Raw genomic sequence first — 13,906 nt, 5'->3', positions numbered from 1 at the left:
ACACTCCTTTAAAAAATAAACAAAACTTTGGCACAGTATTTTATTAACCTAGAACTGAACAAAGAAATCTTATGATTAAAGTTATGGCAAGATAAGCCTATAAACCTTCTCTCTTCAGAAATTAATTTTGGTTTAACTGTAACATAACAAACTGGGCCCGCTTTCCTGCAATTCCAAGGGAATGCCACATCCAAGTGCCTCATTCTTTCTCCTAGCTTGATTATTGTCTGGCCCCAACATGCATTAGTTTTCAGGTGTTGTCTTCCTTCCCTTGCTTTCTTAAAAAGTTTAAGGTTCATGGGCTTCCTTAAATAAGTTATATTTAAAAGGTACTAAAGGAAAAGGAGTGAGTAATCTGAAGGACCTGCATTATCAAGTACTGAATCAGCTTCAGTTTGCTACTAAAGTTCCTGCTTACATAATTCTGAGAAAGGACAAGATTGCTCATAGGCTGAACACTCCAAACCAGCCATACTGCTGATAACATTTTGTCAAAAAAAAGGTTTACCTAGAGCCACTGGTTTAACCTGGCATAGTGAAAATCCTTTGGGAGTTCCAGTAGACAGCTCTGTCACCCGCATTTGCTGTTCCCCAGTGGAGAGGCACACGCTTACTTCAACCTCTCTCCAGGTTATTTCCCCTAGCTAAGAAGGTTACTCTGAATGCTTGTTTGGTTTGCAATCCAGCTTCCAAGCCTTGCTTTTCCTTTCTGCATGTATGTTATGATACTTGGGCATTAACCTGAGAACATGCATGGAAAAAGCACAGCAAGATTCAAATCTCATTTAAGTCTATTACTTTTTAAAGGCCCCTATGGGGCATGTGATGTTGGCATTGTATATTAGCACTACTTCTTTTCATTGCATATAAACCACTCCATTTTATAAGCTACACTACCACTTTTTCAATGAGACCAAGTGTGCTTAGCACTATCTATGACAAAGATAAGAAATTCTTTTTGGGTAGCTAAATAGTAGCGTTTTTAAAACAAAAAAGCTCCTCAATACACGAGGTCAAACACTTGAGGTTCAGTTTGCAAGCAAATCCCACTGAGTTAAATAGACAGTAACTTACAAAGAGTTCAAGTCATTTCGCTTCCTGACTGAGCTGGACTGGGGGTTTGTGCGATGGCTCCATACAAAACAGCAAAGGGCAACTTCAGTGTCTGCCACCTTCTACGCTGTGCAGGTTGGAGAGGGGCAAAGGGTTCCTCCAGTCCAACACAATCCCGACTGCACACTTCTTTTTTTAATGTCTGGGAAAACAACTCCCTTCTAGCCCCAGAAAAGGGTGAACCTGACAAGCATTAAAGCACAAGAGAACATTTCTAGGACACTCCAACACTGTCAGCCACTCTGGTCAAAGTATTAAGAACCTGGCATTTTCATTAAGACGTGATAGGATAAATGTGAGGACACTGTAAACTATACATTAAAGCTTTCTAAACCAGTTTTCTTTGGTATCTAGATCTTGTGGGCTATTAGTTTTCACTGCCCATGTTGCTGAATTCTTGGGCTGAATAATACAAGACAAACATGGACATCTGTCACAGCTGTAGGCCACCCCCAAGAAGGGAGGCACGTTCACAAGTAGAACTTGCAAAAGTTGATGGTAAACTAGCTCTCTCTCATACACATACTTTGAGTGGCCACAGAAATTCAATGACAGACATCCGTATAAAACATCATCCTTTAAAGACTGTTTTTAAAACCATGCCATGGTAAGATTAAGCCTAACTGAAACACACTGCTTTGAAGAGTTTGCTTCCCTGAGGCTTTGGCTGAAAGGCAGCACAGTTGTTTTATCTCATTTAATTTAAGCGTTTTTCCTCACTCTTCTTTTGAAAGAGGTTTTGCCATCTCATTAATCTTTGTCTCCTTCTGGTCCTTTAGTTTAAACCTCCTCTAAAGTGGCAGCTATCTCTGTCTGCACACATCATCAGTATTTCTACAAAACCCAGAAAGTTAATGCTCCTTGGAGGGAAAAGCAGCAAGAAGGAAAGTGCACCTTGTGATTTCTCACAAACTTGCAAAGAGCCTTTCAATCTCAGGTCACTTTTGTGCATGGTGGCTGGCAGAGAGATGAACTCTTTCCTTGGAGGATTTTTCAAAATTTTTCAGACTTTTTCAAAATGACCATGTCTAGGTTTCAGAGATCTCTTGCAAACAGTAAGGTAAATCCCATGGCATTTCCAAGCCTTAAGAGTACTAATACAAGAGTTTTTCCATTGCAGAGAGAAAGAAGAGCCCTCTGTTCCCTACTTTAACCATTCTTGTTTGCCAACAACAGAAGGTGAAGCTACACATCTGTAGAGGTCGTGTCTGCATTAACAGCCAGACTGGAATGCAAGAAATTGAAGAATAAAACCAAATCCTTCCAGGGACTCAAAGTCACACTTTGCTGAAGAGATCTCTGTTTTCCCCAAAGGTTTCTGCTTTTCACAAAACTTGTTTTTATATCCCCAAAAGGGCAAACTTCCCCCTGCCTCCAAGCTTTTAAGGATCGTATAAATGTATTTTACACGGAATTCTTTGGTACTGCCCTGGAAAAAAAGCAGCAAAGTTTCACCTTGATGCAGTTTGCCTTACGCTGGTACTGGTAACTCTTCACTTGGATCTGTAGCAAGAGATCCTGTAGCAGGGAGCTACAGGCCCACCCTAAAAGCTACAGTAGACATTCCCAACTTCTTCAGTCCAGCTCTTTGGGGAAGCCAGAAAATGAAAAAAAAATATATTTTTGTCACTGATAGAGTTATTGCAATGCTCTTTAAAGCAACAACAACAAAAAACCTCAATCAGTTGACTTCTCCAAAACACACCCTGAATCTCCAAAGCTGTGCTTATTTCTTACTTTTGGAAAAAGGTACCACTTCTGTTCTAACAAATTCAAAAACGTTATTTCCCTTAAAGTCTCTCTATGGGGAGGGGCAAAAAAAGCTAGTAATTTCAAAGAAAGTAAATCAAAAGGGATTTGATTTTCCCTGTTTCAATGCTCCTTGTAACCTCCTCTGTTATCCAGATTAGGTGCACTGATAAGAAACACTAACTTTTTAAAAACTAATTTAGCTTTCAGGTGAAAAGGGATAAAAAGAAATACTCAACAACAGAATACATTAAAGGAAGCCTTGCTTTTTATCTAAACTTTACAAGAACAGCACTAAGTCACTAAAATGAACAATTTGGTTTAAACTTAAAGAATATTTGTGCATTTTCATCATCTTCACTTTGTGCTGTTAGATTACTGTCTTTCAGAAAAAAAAAATATACAGAAATGCCAAAAAGATGCAAACTTGCTCTTCCTGGCGAGTGAATCGCACTCACTTTCACAAAACGTTCAAAGTCATCTGGGAACAAGATGCTGTGCTCACCAGTAAATCAAACACACTGAGGTATAAAAAGGAGAACAGGAAAAAGTTCTCTGCTGCAGCAGCAATTCAAAAAAAAAAAAAAAAAACCAACAAAACCAAAGTCCCGCCCTCCCATATCCCCACCCACAGAACTGCAGTATGGTGAAGAAAAACAAATTCTCTACAAACACCTACTACCATTTTCTCCACTTAAAAAGTTACATAGCGCCTTTTTTTGGCTTAGTCTAACAGAACTCACCACACAAACCACCTAATGTGCACAGCAACACTTGTTTGTGCATGAAACCCCATTGCAGGGGAAAGAGGTAAAATGTTCTGAACTATGAGTGTGTGGGGATGGGGAGAGGGCGAGAAACTGGGAGGGAAAGGAGGACAATGAGGTAGATAGAATTTATTTTTACAGGCTCACTCCCTGCAGAAAAGATAAGTACATTCATCTGTAAAAAAATTAAAGATGAGGTAGGTTTGAATTAACGTTGTATTTTTTCATTTTCTCTTAGAAGAATTTCCCTGAGACAGTTTCTTCCTAATTCAAACACAGATTAGAAGACGAGAATTCGATTGTTTCCGAAGTCGACCACAACAATCATGCCATCAGGGGTGACAGCTATACCTGAAGGACGGTCCATCTGACCAAAGCCGCTTCCCTGAGTGCCAAACTTGCATAAAAAGCTGCCATTTGACTCGAATATCTGCACCCGGTGGTTTCTGGAGTCAGCCACGATGATGCGCCCTTCCTGATCCACCGCCACTCCCTGCGGGCGCAGGAACTGGCCATTCCCGGTGCCCTCCGAGCCCAGAAAGCGTGCTGACTGGCAATCTGGATGGATGACCAGAAGGCGATGGTTGTTGAAGTCTGTCACTACCAAGTGGCCCTCATGATTGAAAGTCACACCTCTGGGGGAATCAAAGTGCTTCCAGAGCGCCCCTTCGAAGCCATACTTGTTCAGGAACACGCCATCGGGCCCAAACAGCTGAACACGATGGTTCCTCGTGTCAGAGACCAGAATCTTGCCCTCTGCGTTGACGGCCACATCCCATGGGTAATTGAATTGCCCGTTCTTCGTTCCTTTCTCCCCAAACTTCAGAATGAACTGCCCCTCAAACGTGAAGATCTGGATGCGATGATTGTCCTTGTCAGCCACAACGATCCTACGCGAAGTGTCACAGGCCACGCCGGCAGGGCGGTCGAACTGTCCTGGTCGGCAGCCCAGCGTGCCAAACTTGTGATGGAAGGTCCCACATGGCTTGAACACCTGGATGCGGTTATTACTGCGGTCGGCAACAATGATGTAGCCTTCTTTGTCGACGCTGACGCCCCAGGGGCGGCAAAGCTTGCCGTCGCTGTCTCCCTCGCTACCGAAGGAGAGCCCTGGCAGCCCAATGCCGATGTAGCTGCGCCCAGACTTCACCACCACTTTGAAGGGGCTGTTCTCAATGTGTTGGTTGCACATCATCACGGACACCAGGTGCTCTCCCTCAAGCTGTGGACGGTAGCTGACCAGGTAGGTCCCGTTTTGCTGATCATTGACATCTGCCCCAAAAAGGTTTCCATCTGGGCCCATCACCACTGCAGAGATCATGTCGCCTCCTGACAGGCGAGGCTCACCATCGTGGTCGTAGCCGATCACGGTGAAAGAGGCCACTTTGCCCTGCAGCGCACGCTTGAGACCTTCCCCGGTGGCTTTGGTCAGAGGAGCAAAAGCCCCACTGCTGACAAAGCCCATTGATTTAATGGCCATATACAACGCCTGGTCAGGGGGAGTGAACATGATCCTGTCGTCTTCCTGTGGCTGGAGAAGGCCTCTCACATTCTTCAGCTCCTGCACCTGAGCCAGCATGCGGTCCCGAGCCAGAAGAATATCCATGGTACGACCCTCCTCCAGGACCTGCTGAACAGCACTAATGGTGTTGTCCAGCTTGTTTAGGTTCTGACGTAACTTTTCAACTTGCAAGTAGAGTGACTTAGCCTTGACTTGACGAATCTTTTCCACCTTGCAGGGGACAGGGGGGAGAGAAAAGCACACTTACATCAGGAAAGACAGCCCACACCACAGGCATTACCTAGTGTCACCTTTCCACGTAAAAAACAGCTGACTAGTTGTTAAAGCATGTTAACACACAGCTACAGAACAAACCTCCAAAAGCCACAATGTAGACAAGAAGAAATGAGGAAAAGTAATTAATTATCCAAATTCAGGATTATTAATATTTCCTACCCTCCATGCAAACCCATACATTCTTATCCTGCCGATCCTGCTGCAAAATGCCATTAGAAAGGGACAGTCACTTGCTTACTAATAAATATTTGCTTCCTCAAATGCTATTCTGTTTTCTAGTTTTAAGGTACTTGTCAGATCAACTGAAAGCACATCTCATTTAGCCCCCAGGGAGAACAGAGGTTATTGCAGGCTCTTGAGAAGGAGCAGGGGCTGAGGCTTCACTAACCAGAATTGAGACTAACCTCAGAAGGTGGGCTGTTATCACACAGAGCTGAGGCTGGGAGTCAGTATCAGCTAATGCATGTGGGCTCCTGTCATTGCCCTGCCTGCTGGCACCATTTTCATCTGACTAGCAATACCAGACATCTATCTCCAGGGATTTTCGGGGTCCTATTATTTTAACATTTTCTTGTAAATACTAGCAGTTGTGCTGAGCTCATGCTCTACAACGGGATGCTTTGCAAATGTCACTTCAAATGACACAGAAGGTTGCTGCCAGTCCCTGCTTGGGGGACTGAAGTTTGTGCAAAAACGATTGGCTTGTAACTCATTTATATAAGCCTCTGTTTATCTTTACTTGTGAAAAACCACTTTGGACCATCTGGCAAAGACACCTGCTTTGTGAAACTAATGAAATGTATTTGCTTTTTTGTTGCAAAAATACATTTCCTGATGTCTGAATACCTGCTTGGCTGCAGAACAATACCTGCAACATATTTTAATGAAGGAAGACTCAATGTCTGAAGACTCCTTGGCTATTATGCACTGCCTAGATAACATATGTATAAACATACTATTTCAAACTCTTAAAAAAAGGTTAGAGATGCTTCCTTCAATAGATTTCCAAGACAAATTACTAATCTTAGGTCTCAGCTTAATCCTTAGACTCAAGCTTTGGTATCTGAAACTGTTCATTAACACACTTGATACAAGGGCTTGATACACTCAGCTTGTTTTGCTAGAATCATTTACCACCACCACCAATTTTCCATCTTAAAATAATGTTTTATAACCTGAAGAGAGCTTGCTGTCAGTGCAGATATTACAATGAAGTGCATTTATACAACCTCTTGGGATAAAAATAGCTTAGGGGCAGCTCTTGCTCCTCCTGTACTAGGAATGCCTCAAAGAAGAAAGCTGCCAAGCTTCGTGGGGAAGGTTAACAGTGGAAAGTGAACTCATCTCCCTCAATACAAAGCCTCAGAAAAAGAAGCATTAGAAGTACAGTAACTCTATAAAATGTATTTTTAATCTTCCCACTGACGCTTATAAAAAGAACTGCAGAAAGACAAAACTTCTCTTGTATAGTCTCACTGTGGCTAGAGTAGTTCCACACAATAAATTCTTACCAGATTAGCCATTTTGCTGACAACAGATATTAAACCAGAAAATTACTGTTTCAGTTAAAGTTGGTGGAGAAGAGGGGAAAAATGCTTTAGCAGAGTGGCACTGCTTCTGGGCAGCATGTGCCTCATCAACAAGCACAAGCCATCCGGCCTGGCCCTGCTAGCACAGGCAGCAGACACACAGCACCTGGTTTCCAGCCACACTATCTGATGACTGATTATTATAGGAGCATTCTCAGTTTACTCATAAACCTCTCCCATCTTGACTACAGATTTTTTGCTCCCCTTTAATACTCCTACAGCAATCATGTGGTCACAGGACAAGTCAGCTTGACTCATATTTATTTAAGGGTCCTAATCCTACAGCAGAGTGTGTTTCTGTTCAATTCTACAAGTGGGACCCAGAGGGCCTATCCAAGCTAATCTGTGCTAAACAAGCAGAGGAGAGCCATCACCACTAAGCTGCCTTTCTGGAATAAGGAACTTGGCTGTTACTTCTTTTCCTCCTCTCAAAATACCACACATGCATCATGGCTGAAATGAGGCCATGAGTTGAGGATTGTGTAGATACTCTTGCTGGAAAGTATTCTTTTGGTATTCTAGTTTAAAAAAAAAAATAATCAGAGGGAAGACAGTAGCTTGATTAGGAGTAAAGGTTTTTAGGTGTGGGGACAATGAAGGTTAGTCTCAGAATTTCTACTAGTCTTTTTTTAAAAAAAGGACAGCATACACAGCTTTGCTCCTGTCCTTCATGAGAAGTGGACTGGAAAACCCAAACACTATATACCTCACTCTACAGCAACATATGAAAGATGTTTTGACAAGTTTCTTTAAACAGGGTGTTTAAAGGGGATCTCTTCCCTGGCCAGCTGCTGAGCCAGCAGGGGGAGTGCCCACCTCATGTGTGGGGCTGTGTGCTGTTCTGAGGATACAGCAGCCCCTACAAAAACCTCCAGCACAGTATCAACCAGGGCCAGAACACTGCTACCTACAGAAAAAAATAATTCATGGTAAACTGTAGTGTTTCCGTTCAGTTTTCCTTGGATATCAGATTTTCACCATGTACTAGTTTAAGTACTTACTCAGCTTGAAAAGGCACTTGTCAGCAGTACAAACCACAAATGTAAGGGTGCATACCTTCCAGAGCAGCTCACATTCCCGCTCTTCCAAGGCCTTCTTATGTCTAGTAGTCACAACTTTGACTTCAGACTGTACCACCTTCGCTTTCATCTCAACCTGCTCTGCCACAGCCTGGGCCTGTTCGATACTCAGCTGTGGACAAAAAGAGACAAACACACTTAAGGCTCAACCAAACCAATTAAAAATGCATCAGAAGACTGCTGCTTACATTTCACTACACCTTTAAGTGAAGGCATAAAGTGACAACTCTTAGTTTCTTATCAGGCCTTCACCCATTTCATACATTGGAACATAAAGACTGACATGATTTTTTAAATACAACTATTACATGGAGCTTACACCTTCACTGTACCATGCACCAACACCCTAGGACTAAATTCCTTGTGCAATTCCAGCATGCAGCTACTATGGTAAACAACAGACTGGCACAGAAATTCACACTAATGTTTTACTACATATAGAGAACCCAGTTTGTCTACTCCCTCCAAGTAGTTCAGACTCTTACTGTGTGATGAGTCTGCTTCTAGTAAGAAATTACACTGTAGGGAACAGACTATGTTGTCTATGCATCTGAAATACCCCTAACAGAATGTGAAGTTAATCAATTTTAAAAGAAAAATCAAAGATCAGATGGTTGTCATTAAAAAGCAGTCATATAGTTATTTACAACTCAGATAGAGACCAAATTCTATTATAACCTTGCAATACCAGTATTTTAAAAACGTTCTGTAGGAGAATTTTGCAGATACGCATAATGCACTTGAAAAGAACATGTCTCTCTTCTCCTCTCAAATTAAGAACTGTTTTCCTTGAAAAATCCTTCCCAAACTACTCCCAGTTTCATAAAATATTACAGAAAGTGACATAATATCAAATCAAAAAAAAAAGGCAAATCTTAACATCATTTTCTTCTCAATTATTTGAGGAACTAGTCAGTCCATTTCAGAAATTGAGCATTTCAGACTAGGTAGCCAAGGAATGCTCTGGCAAAAATATAATTTTCAGAAATGTAGGCTTAGTAAAATGAGTTAAAAAGTAATTTAAAGGCTTTACTGTACCTTCAGGGCCTTATGGAAAACATCCTCATTTTAAATCTACATATGAGGATGTACCAATCTAAGAATCATCTGATGCAACAAGCTATGAACCACCCAATGTGATCCAGCATCAGACAGCACCTTTGTTATCTTTCACAGAATAGTTAGTATTTTTGAAGTCTGAGTTCAACAGCATCAAGTTTATGCCAACAAACTAAAACTTGGGAAAGCTAAACCATAAAAACTGTAAGTGTAACGCTATTTGGACAGTTTTATTTCAGGTATTTATTTTCAGACAACTAGTTTAAATTAGATGTATTCTTACAAGTCATGTAGAAGATCCTGTACTGAAAGAAAAATACTAACTTGGCCAGGTGACTGGTCACTGGAGACAAGTTGAAGACAACCCTGAGAAAATCAGACAAGACAACACTTCTGATCTTTACTTCAGATAATTCTCTTGTAAACTGGCTGAGGAAAACAGGAGTGCTACTTGACAGCTACCTTCTCTTACTGAGCCATGGGCTGCAGGGTCTTTCAGCTCTTCCTCCTTCATGCAATTCTGAGTCACCTTCCCTACAGTTTTATCAGGGAAGGTCTTCAGATTCATGGACAGCCTATATATCCCAGTCCCACTAGAGGCAGACCTGAACCTGCCTTCTGACTGTTTCTGGCAGGCAAATTTGACTTAAAGTTGACAAAAAATAAAAATCTCATTACACATTTGGCAAATGAAGTCACAAATGGCCACAGATTAAGGCTTTATAAGAGCCAGTAAGTCTCAGACCTAGCTGGAAGAGTCCACATGTAAGAATACTGTGCCACCTCTACTTTGCCATTCAAATACAGAACCTGCTTCTACTGCAGGGAGAAGATGCATTTCTTCCAAAACCGACCTGGATTACCATCAAGTAGAGCAAAATCCCCTCATTCACTTACAAAGAAAAAGATGCATCACCCTGAGAAGTGTTAGGGAAACTATGCTATCCACTCATATTCCAATTCTAACAAGGATGCCTGTGAAAGCATGGAAGTCTGGGTTAGTTATTTGTGCTTTGTGTACAGCAGTACCCATTAGGACCATGATCTGTGTATATGCTTCCCTCATACCTTACAGATTAAGAGCAATCCCAGCTTCCCTCGTGATTCCCCACTAAAACCAGAATCCACCTTTCAAGAACTCCACCACAGCAGGAGAGGTAGCAATTCTCCGTGGATGTTGCAATCTTTCAAATGTATGAACCAGCTATGGGTAGGGCAAGTAGCTAAACTCAATAGCACAAGGTTGTCCAGCAACAATTCATGTCATCATCTGAATTTATTTTTAGTTGCCCAAGTATGAACAGCTCAGATCAGTGAGAGATGCCTAAAAGACTAAGGTTCTAATACTGTCCAGGATATTAGTAAAGCTTTGGTAAAATTCAGATGATCCTGGACTCTGCCCAAATAGTCTAAAACAGCCTATGAAGGCTGACCAGCACCAAATCTGCAGAGGTACAGTGGGAGGGAACAGCAATAGGCAAGTTATCTATATTTGAAGCAAAAGCCAAGAGCATTAAGTATAACTTTTGGGAGCCTTCTTTACATGGAAATCCCTTGTTTGCTTTGATTCCTGTAAGGTGCCAGAGTTCTACCATGAAAACTCACTCCTGCTGTTCTGCAGGCATTTCCTGTGCGGAACTTGTCTGAGAGAGGTCAGCTTTTTAGGAAACATGTTAAGTAGCAGCGTTTCTTGTTCTGGTCAGACACCACAGAATCTTTTTAATAACTTCTTGTAAAGAAAAACACGGCTTTTATGATGCACTCTCCTCATGGTATGTCATGATTTTTCCAGTGCTCGTGAATAAGATGGCCAAGCAGTTCACATGCTTGGGAGATAGAAGACAAGGTCTGTGTTTAGCCAAGAGTTGTGCTGGGTTATTGAATTTGAGATGGAGAACAACTGCTTTGTTTATTGCTGTTGGTCAATACAGTAAATGGCCTATTTGCAGCTGTGCCTATTCACTTGTGGCTCCTCAGGGTTCCAAAGACAGCCAATACCACTCCTCATTTTATTAGAGATGTCACCAGTGCCTTGTGTTTGTTAAAAACAAGTGAAAGACTTTGCTATGTACCTTGTAAACTTTAGGGTTGAAAATGGTACTTCTAATTCCTCAGAGTAAAATTTAAGTAGTGACAGTGCTTATACAGGTGATATGTTCCAGAGGGCCACAACACAAGGAAACTTTGCACACAGAGCTTCCAGTGGAGCAGATAGATATGTTCTCATGAAGGAAAGCAGTGCAGATATCCATCACCAGCTACTGCTATCAGCACATTTCAGTTTTGAGTAAAAGGTGAAAGGCAAAGTTCTATTGGAACCCAGGTGTCCTCTGCAAGCTCCCTTTAGGTGGGCACCTCTGTGAGATCCCCTTCATCCACATTTTACTGCCTGAGCAAAAAGTAGTAGTGACCTTACTACAGTGACTCTGGCACACCTACTGATGCTACAACACAAACCTATGAAGAAACCAACTGCAATATTCAGAAGAAGCAAAGGAGCAACGTAAAACTTGCCTGCACTTCTGGATATTTGTCTGGGCTGACCACCACAGAGGGGTCCAAATCAGGATTTGCCATCTTGTAGAATGGCAGTTTTCAGTCAGTTTCACACTTCCTGTCTGCTGTTGGACATTAGGAAATGGACCCTCAAGTTACAAAAAACTTCCTACAATTTCATGTTAACTTAAACATTCCCATGGAATATTTAGTGTTCTAGAAATATCACTGCTCCAAGTTTTCACTAGTGATTCTTTAAATTAAAAGCTGTGATCAGAAACATACAACACTTCAGGAGAAAGAAAAACTATTACAAAGCTTGTGTTCTGACAGACTACAAACAAGAACCACAGGGTGACTGTAAGGGTGCTGATGCTCTCACTGGACAGTTTCCACTGTCCAATACCCAAATTAAATCAGTACATCCACGGTTATGTCCATACAGCACACAGTTATTTGAAGAGGATAGATAACTCAGGTCTCTGAAACAGCAGAGTCTGTTAATCCAGATGTTGAGCCATGATGATACATTACATCAATTCAGTTCTGAAATTTATCCAATTGAACAAACTGCAGCACAACTTGCCACTGTGCCAGCACCATGAGACATGCAAAGGCTGTTTATGGTAACCCTTGCAATGTTGGCTTGCATGAGCATTGTTGAAGAGGTCCCTAGGATTTTTTTATTCCATCCATCTGGAGATGAGAAGGATGCATAATTCCTCAGGCATTAATTCCTATATTTAAGGTTCCCAATTTTAAGTTTTCCAATGAAGGTGCCCTGGAGAGAAAATTCAAACTTAAAAGCAAATTTTGTTTTCTTCTGAGCAATTCTTCAGTATTTCAGGGGTGAATGGACCACAGGTATTGGCTAAAGAATCTTAACTAAAGAAACGTCACTACATCAGTAGGGAGGATTTACACTTTAAACACTAAGGAATTTAATACTAAGTTATCCCTGCTTAAGGGGGGGGAAAAAAGATGAGATGCCTATTAATTAACAAACTCCTCTCTGGCTTTTAAAAGCACATTAAATAATAGTAAATATGAAAATAAAACCAAAACAGAAAACCAAACGACTCAAGGAAACCTTTTGGTATGTCTCAAGTTATCCCTCTTCCACCAAATGGAAGATGTTCCAGCCACAAACGGTTTGTTTTCAGTTCCTTATGGTAACAAAAAGACACAGTGAGCTTGTTTCACTAAGTTTCCCCCTTACTTATCACAGTTTCAGAGCAGGATAAAACAACCAGGACATAACAACAGCAGTCTTTCCCCAGCATCAAGAACTGGATATAAATTTCCTAATGCTCTTATCCTAGAAAAAAAAAAAACTGGAAGACCCTGTAGAGTATAGTTACAGTAAAGACACTAGTATTAACAAGCTTAGCAGGGAATTTGTAGTAATATTGGTGCAGATATAGCACAAATCACAGTAGTTGGACCAATTTAGATGTTTCAGCCTAATAAATACAAAGCGCTAAAACATTCTTAAAGTTCCCCACAATTTTAAAAGAAGCTTTGATGGAGGGAGGGAGGGCTAGAGGCCAGGCTAACTCACGTCAAGTACCACTAAACAATCATTTTGGTTTGTACTGCAAGAACAGACTTTTTGCCCACACAGTTTTAGGCAGAACAGTAGTTTGGACAGTGTAACACGTCAAATCCACCTTCCCCAATAACCATCTGCTCATACGCTGCACTAAAGGAACTCATTGAAATACAACACAAAACAATAACTAGAAGTACAAAGAAATTCAGCCCCTGTTGACAAAAATCCCAGATTTAGAAGAGCACAATTGACTCCATTTTGTTTACAAAGCTTCATTTCAGATTCTCAAACCCGCAAGCCTCACTTCAAAGCCACACACAAGGGGGCCTGAGCTAACTCAAAGTGACAACCCAAAAACGATCCCTTGCAGCACAGCGGTGCCATCCTTCTCAGGTATCGACCTCCCAGCAGCACAAATCCATATGGCAACCCACAGGGTTGCTTCCACTGAAGGGCAGAGGCTCAAGGCAACAGATCAGCTTCCTCCTCTGGCTGGCTAAGTTCTTACAGTGTCTCCTCGCCCCCTATAAAGGCGTTAATCTATTTCATACCACCTCCTCCACAGTTTGGGAGGGAAGAGGCATTGCCTTAATGTCTGACCTGCCTTACCACCCGCTCCTGAGCTTTTCATGACGGTAGATAAGAGAGTAGCTCCCACTATGTTCTGCACATGACCAGTCTCAGTGGACAGTCAGAAGCTTGCA

The 13,906-nt window shown here is 41.7% G+C and overlaps 1 protein-coding gene across 1 annotated transcript in view; it reads right to left on the bottom strand.

Moving 5' to 3' along the window:
- Positions 1-3,573: 3,573 nt before the first annotated feature.
- Positions 3,574-13,906, bottom strand: part of TRIM71 (tripartite motif containing 71) — a 54,983-nt gene continuing 44,650 nt past the window's right edge. The window contains 2 exon segments of the mRNA XM_050324834.1: positions 3,574-5,361; positions 8,073-8,207. Of these exon segments, the coding sequence (XP_050180791.1) occupies positions 3,910-5,361; positions 8,073-8,207 (1,587 nt within the window). The 3' untranslated portion in view covers positions 3,574-3,909.

Source organism: Myiozetetes cayanensis, unplaced genomic scaffold (genome assembly GCF_022539395.1).
Source record: "Myiozetetes cayanensis isolate MyiCay16 unplaced genomic scaffold, myiCay2020 scf1, whole genome shotgun sequence".
In the NCBI taxonomy this organism is placed as follows: domain Eukaryota; kingdom Metazoa; phylum Chordata; class Aves; order Passeriformes; family Tyrannidae; genus Myiozetetes; species Myiozetetes cayanensis.
The sequence above is the reverse complement of the archived record's forward strand: the minus strand, read 5'-3'. Positions and strand labels throughout refer to the sequence as shown.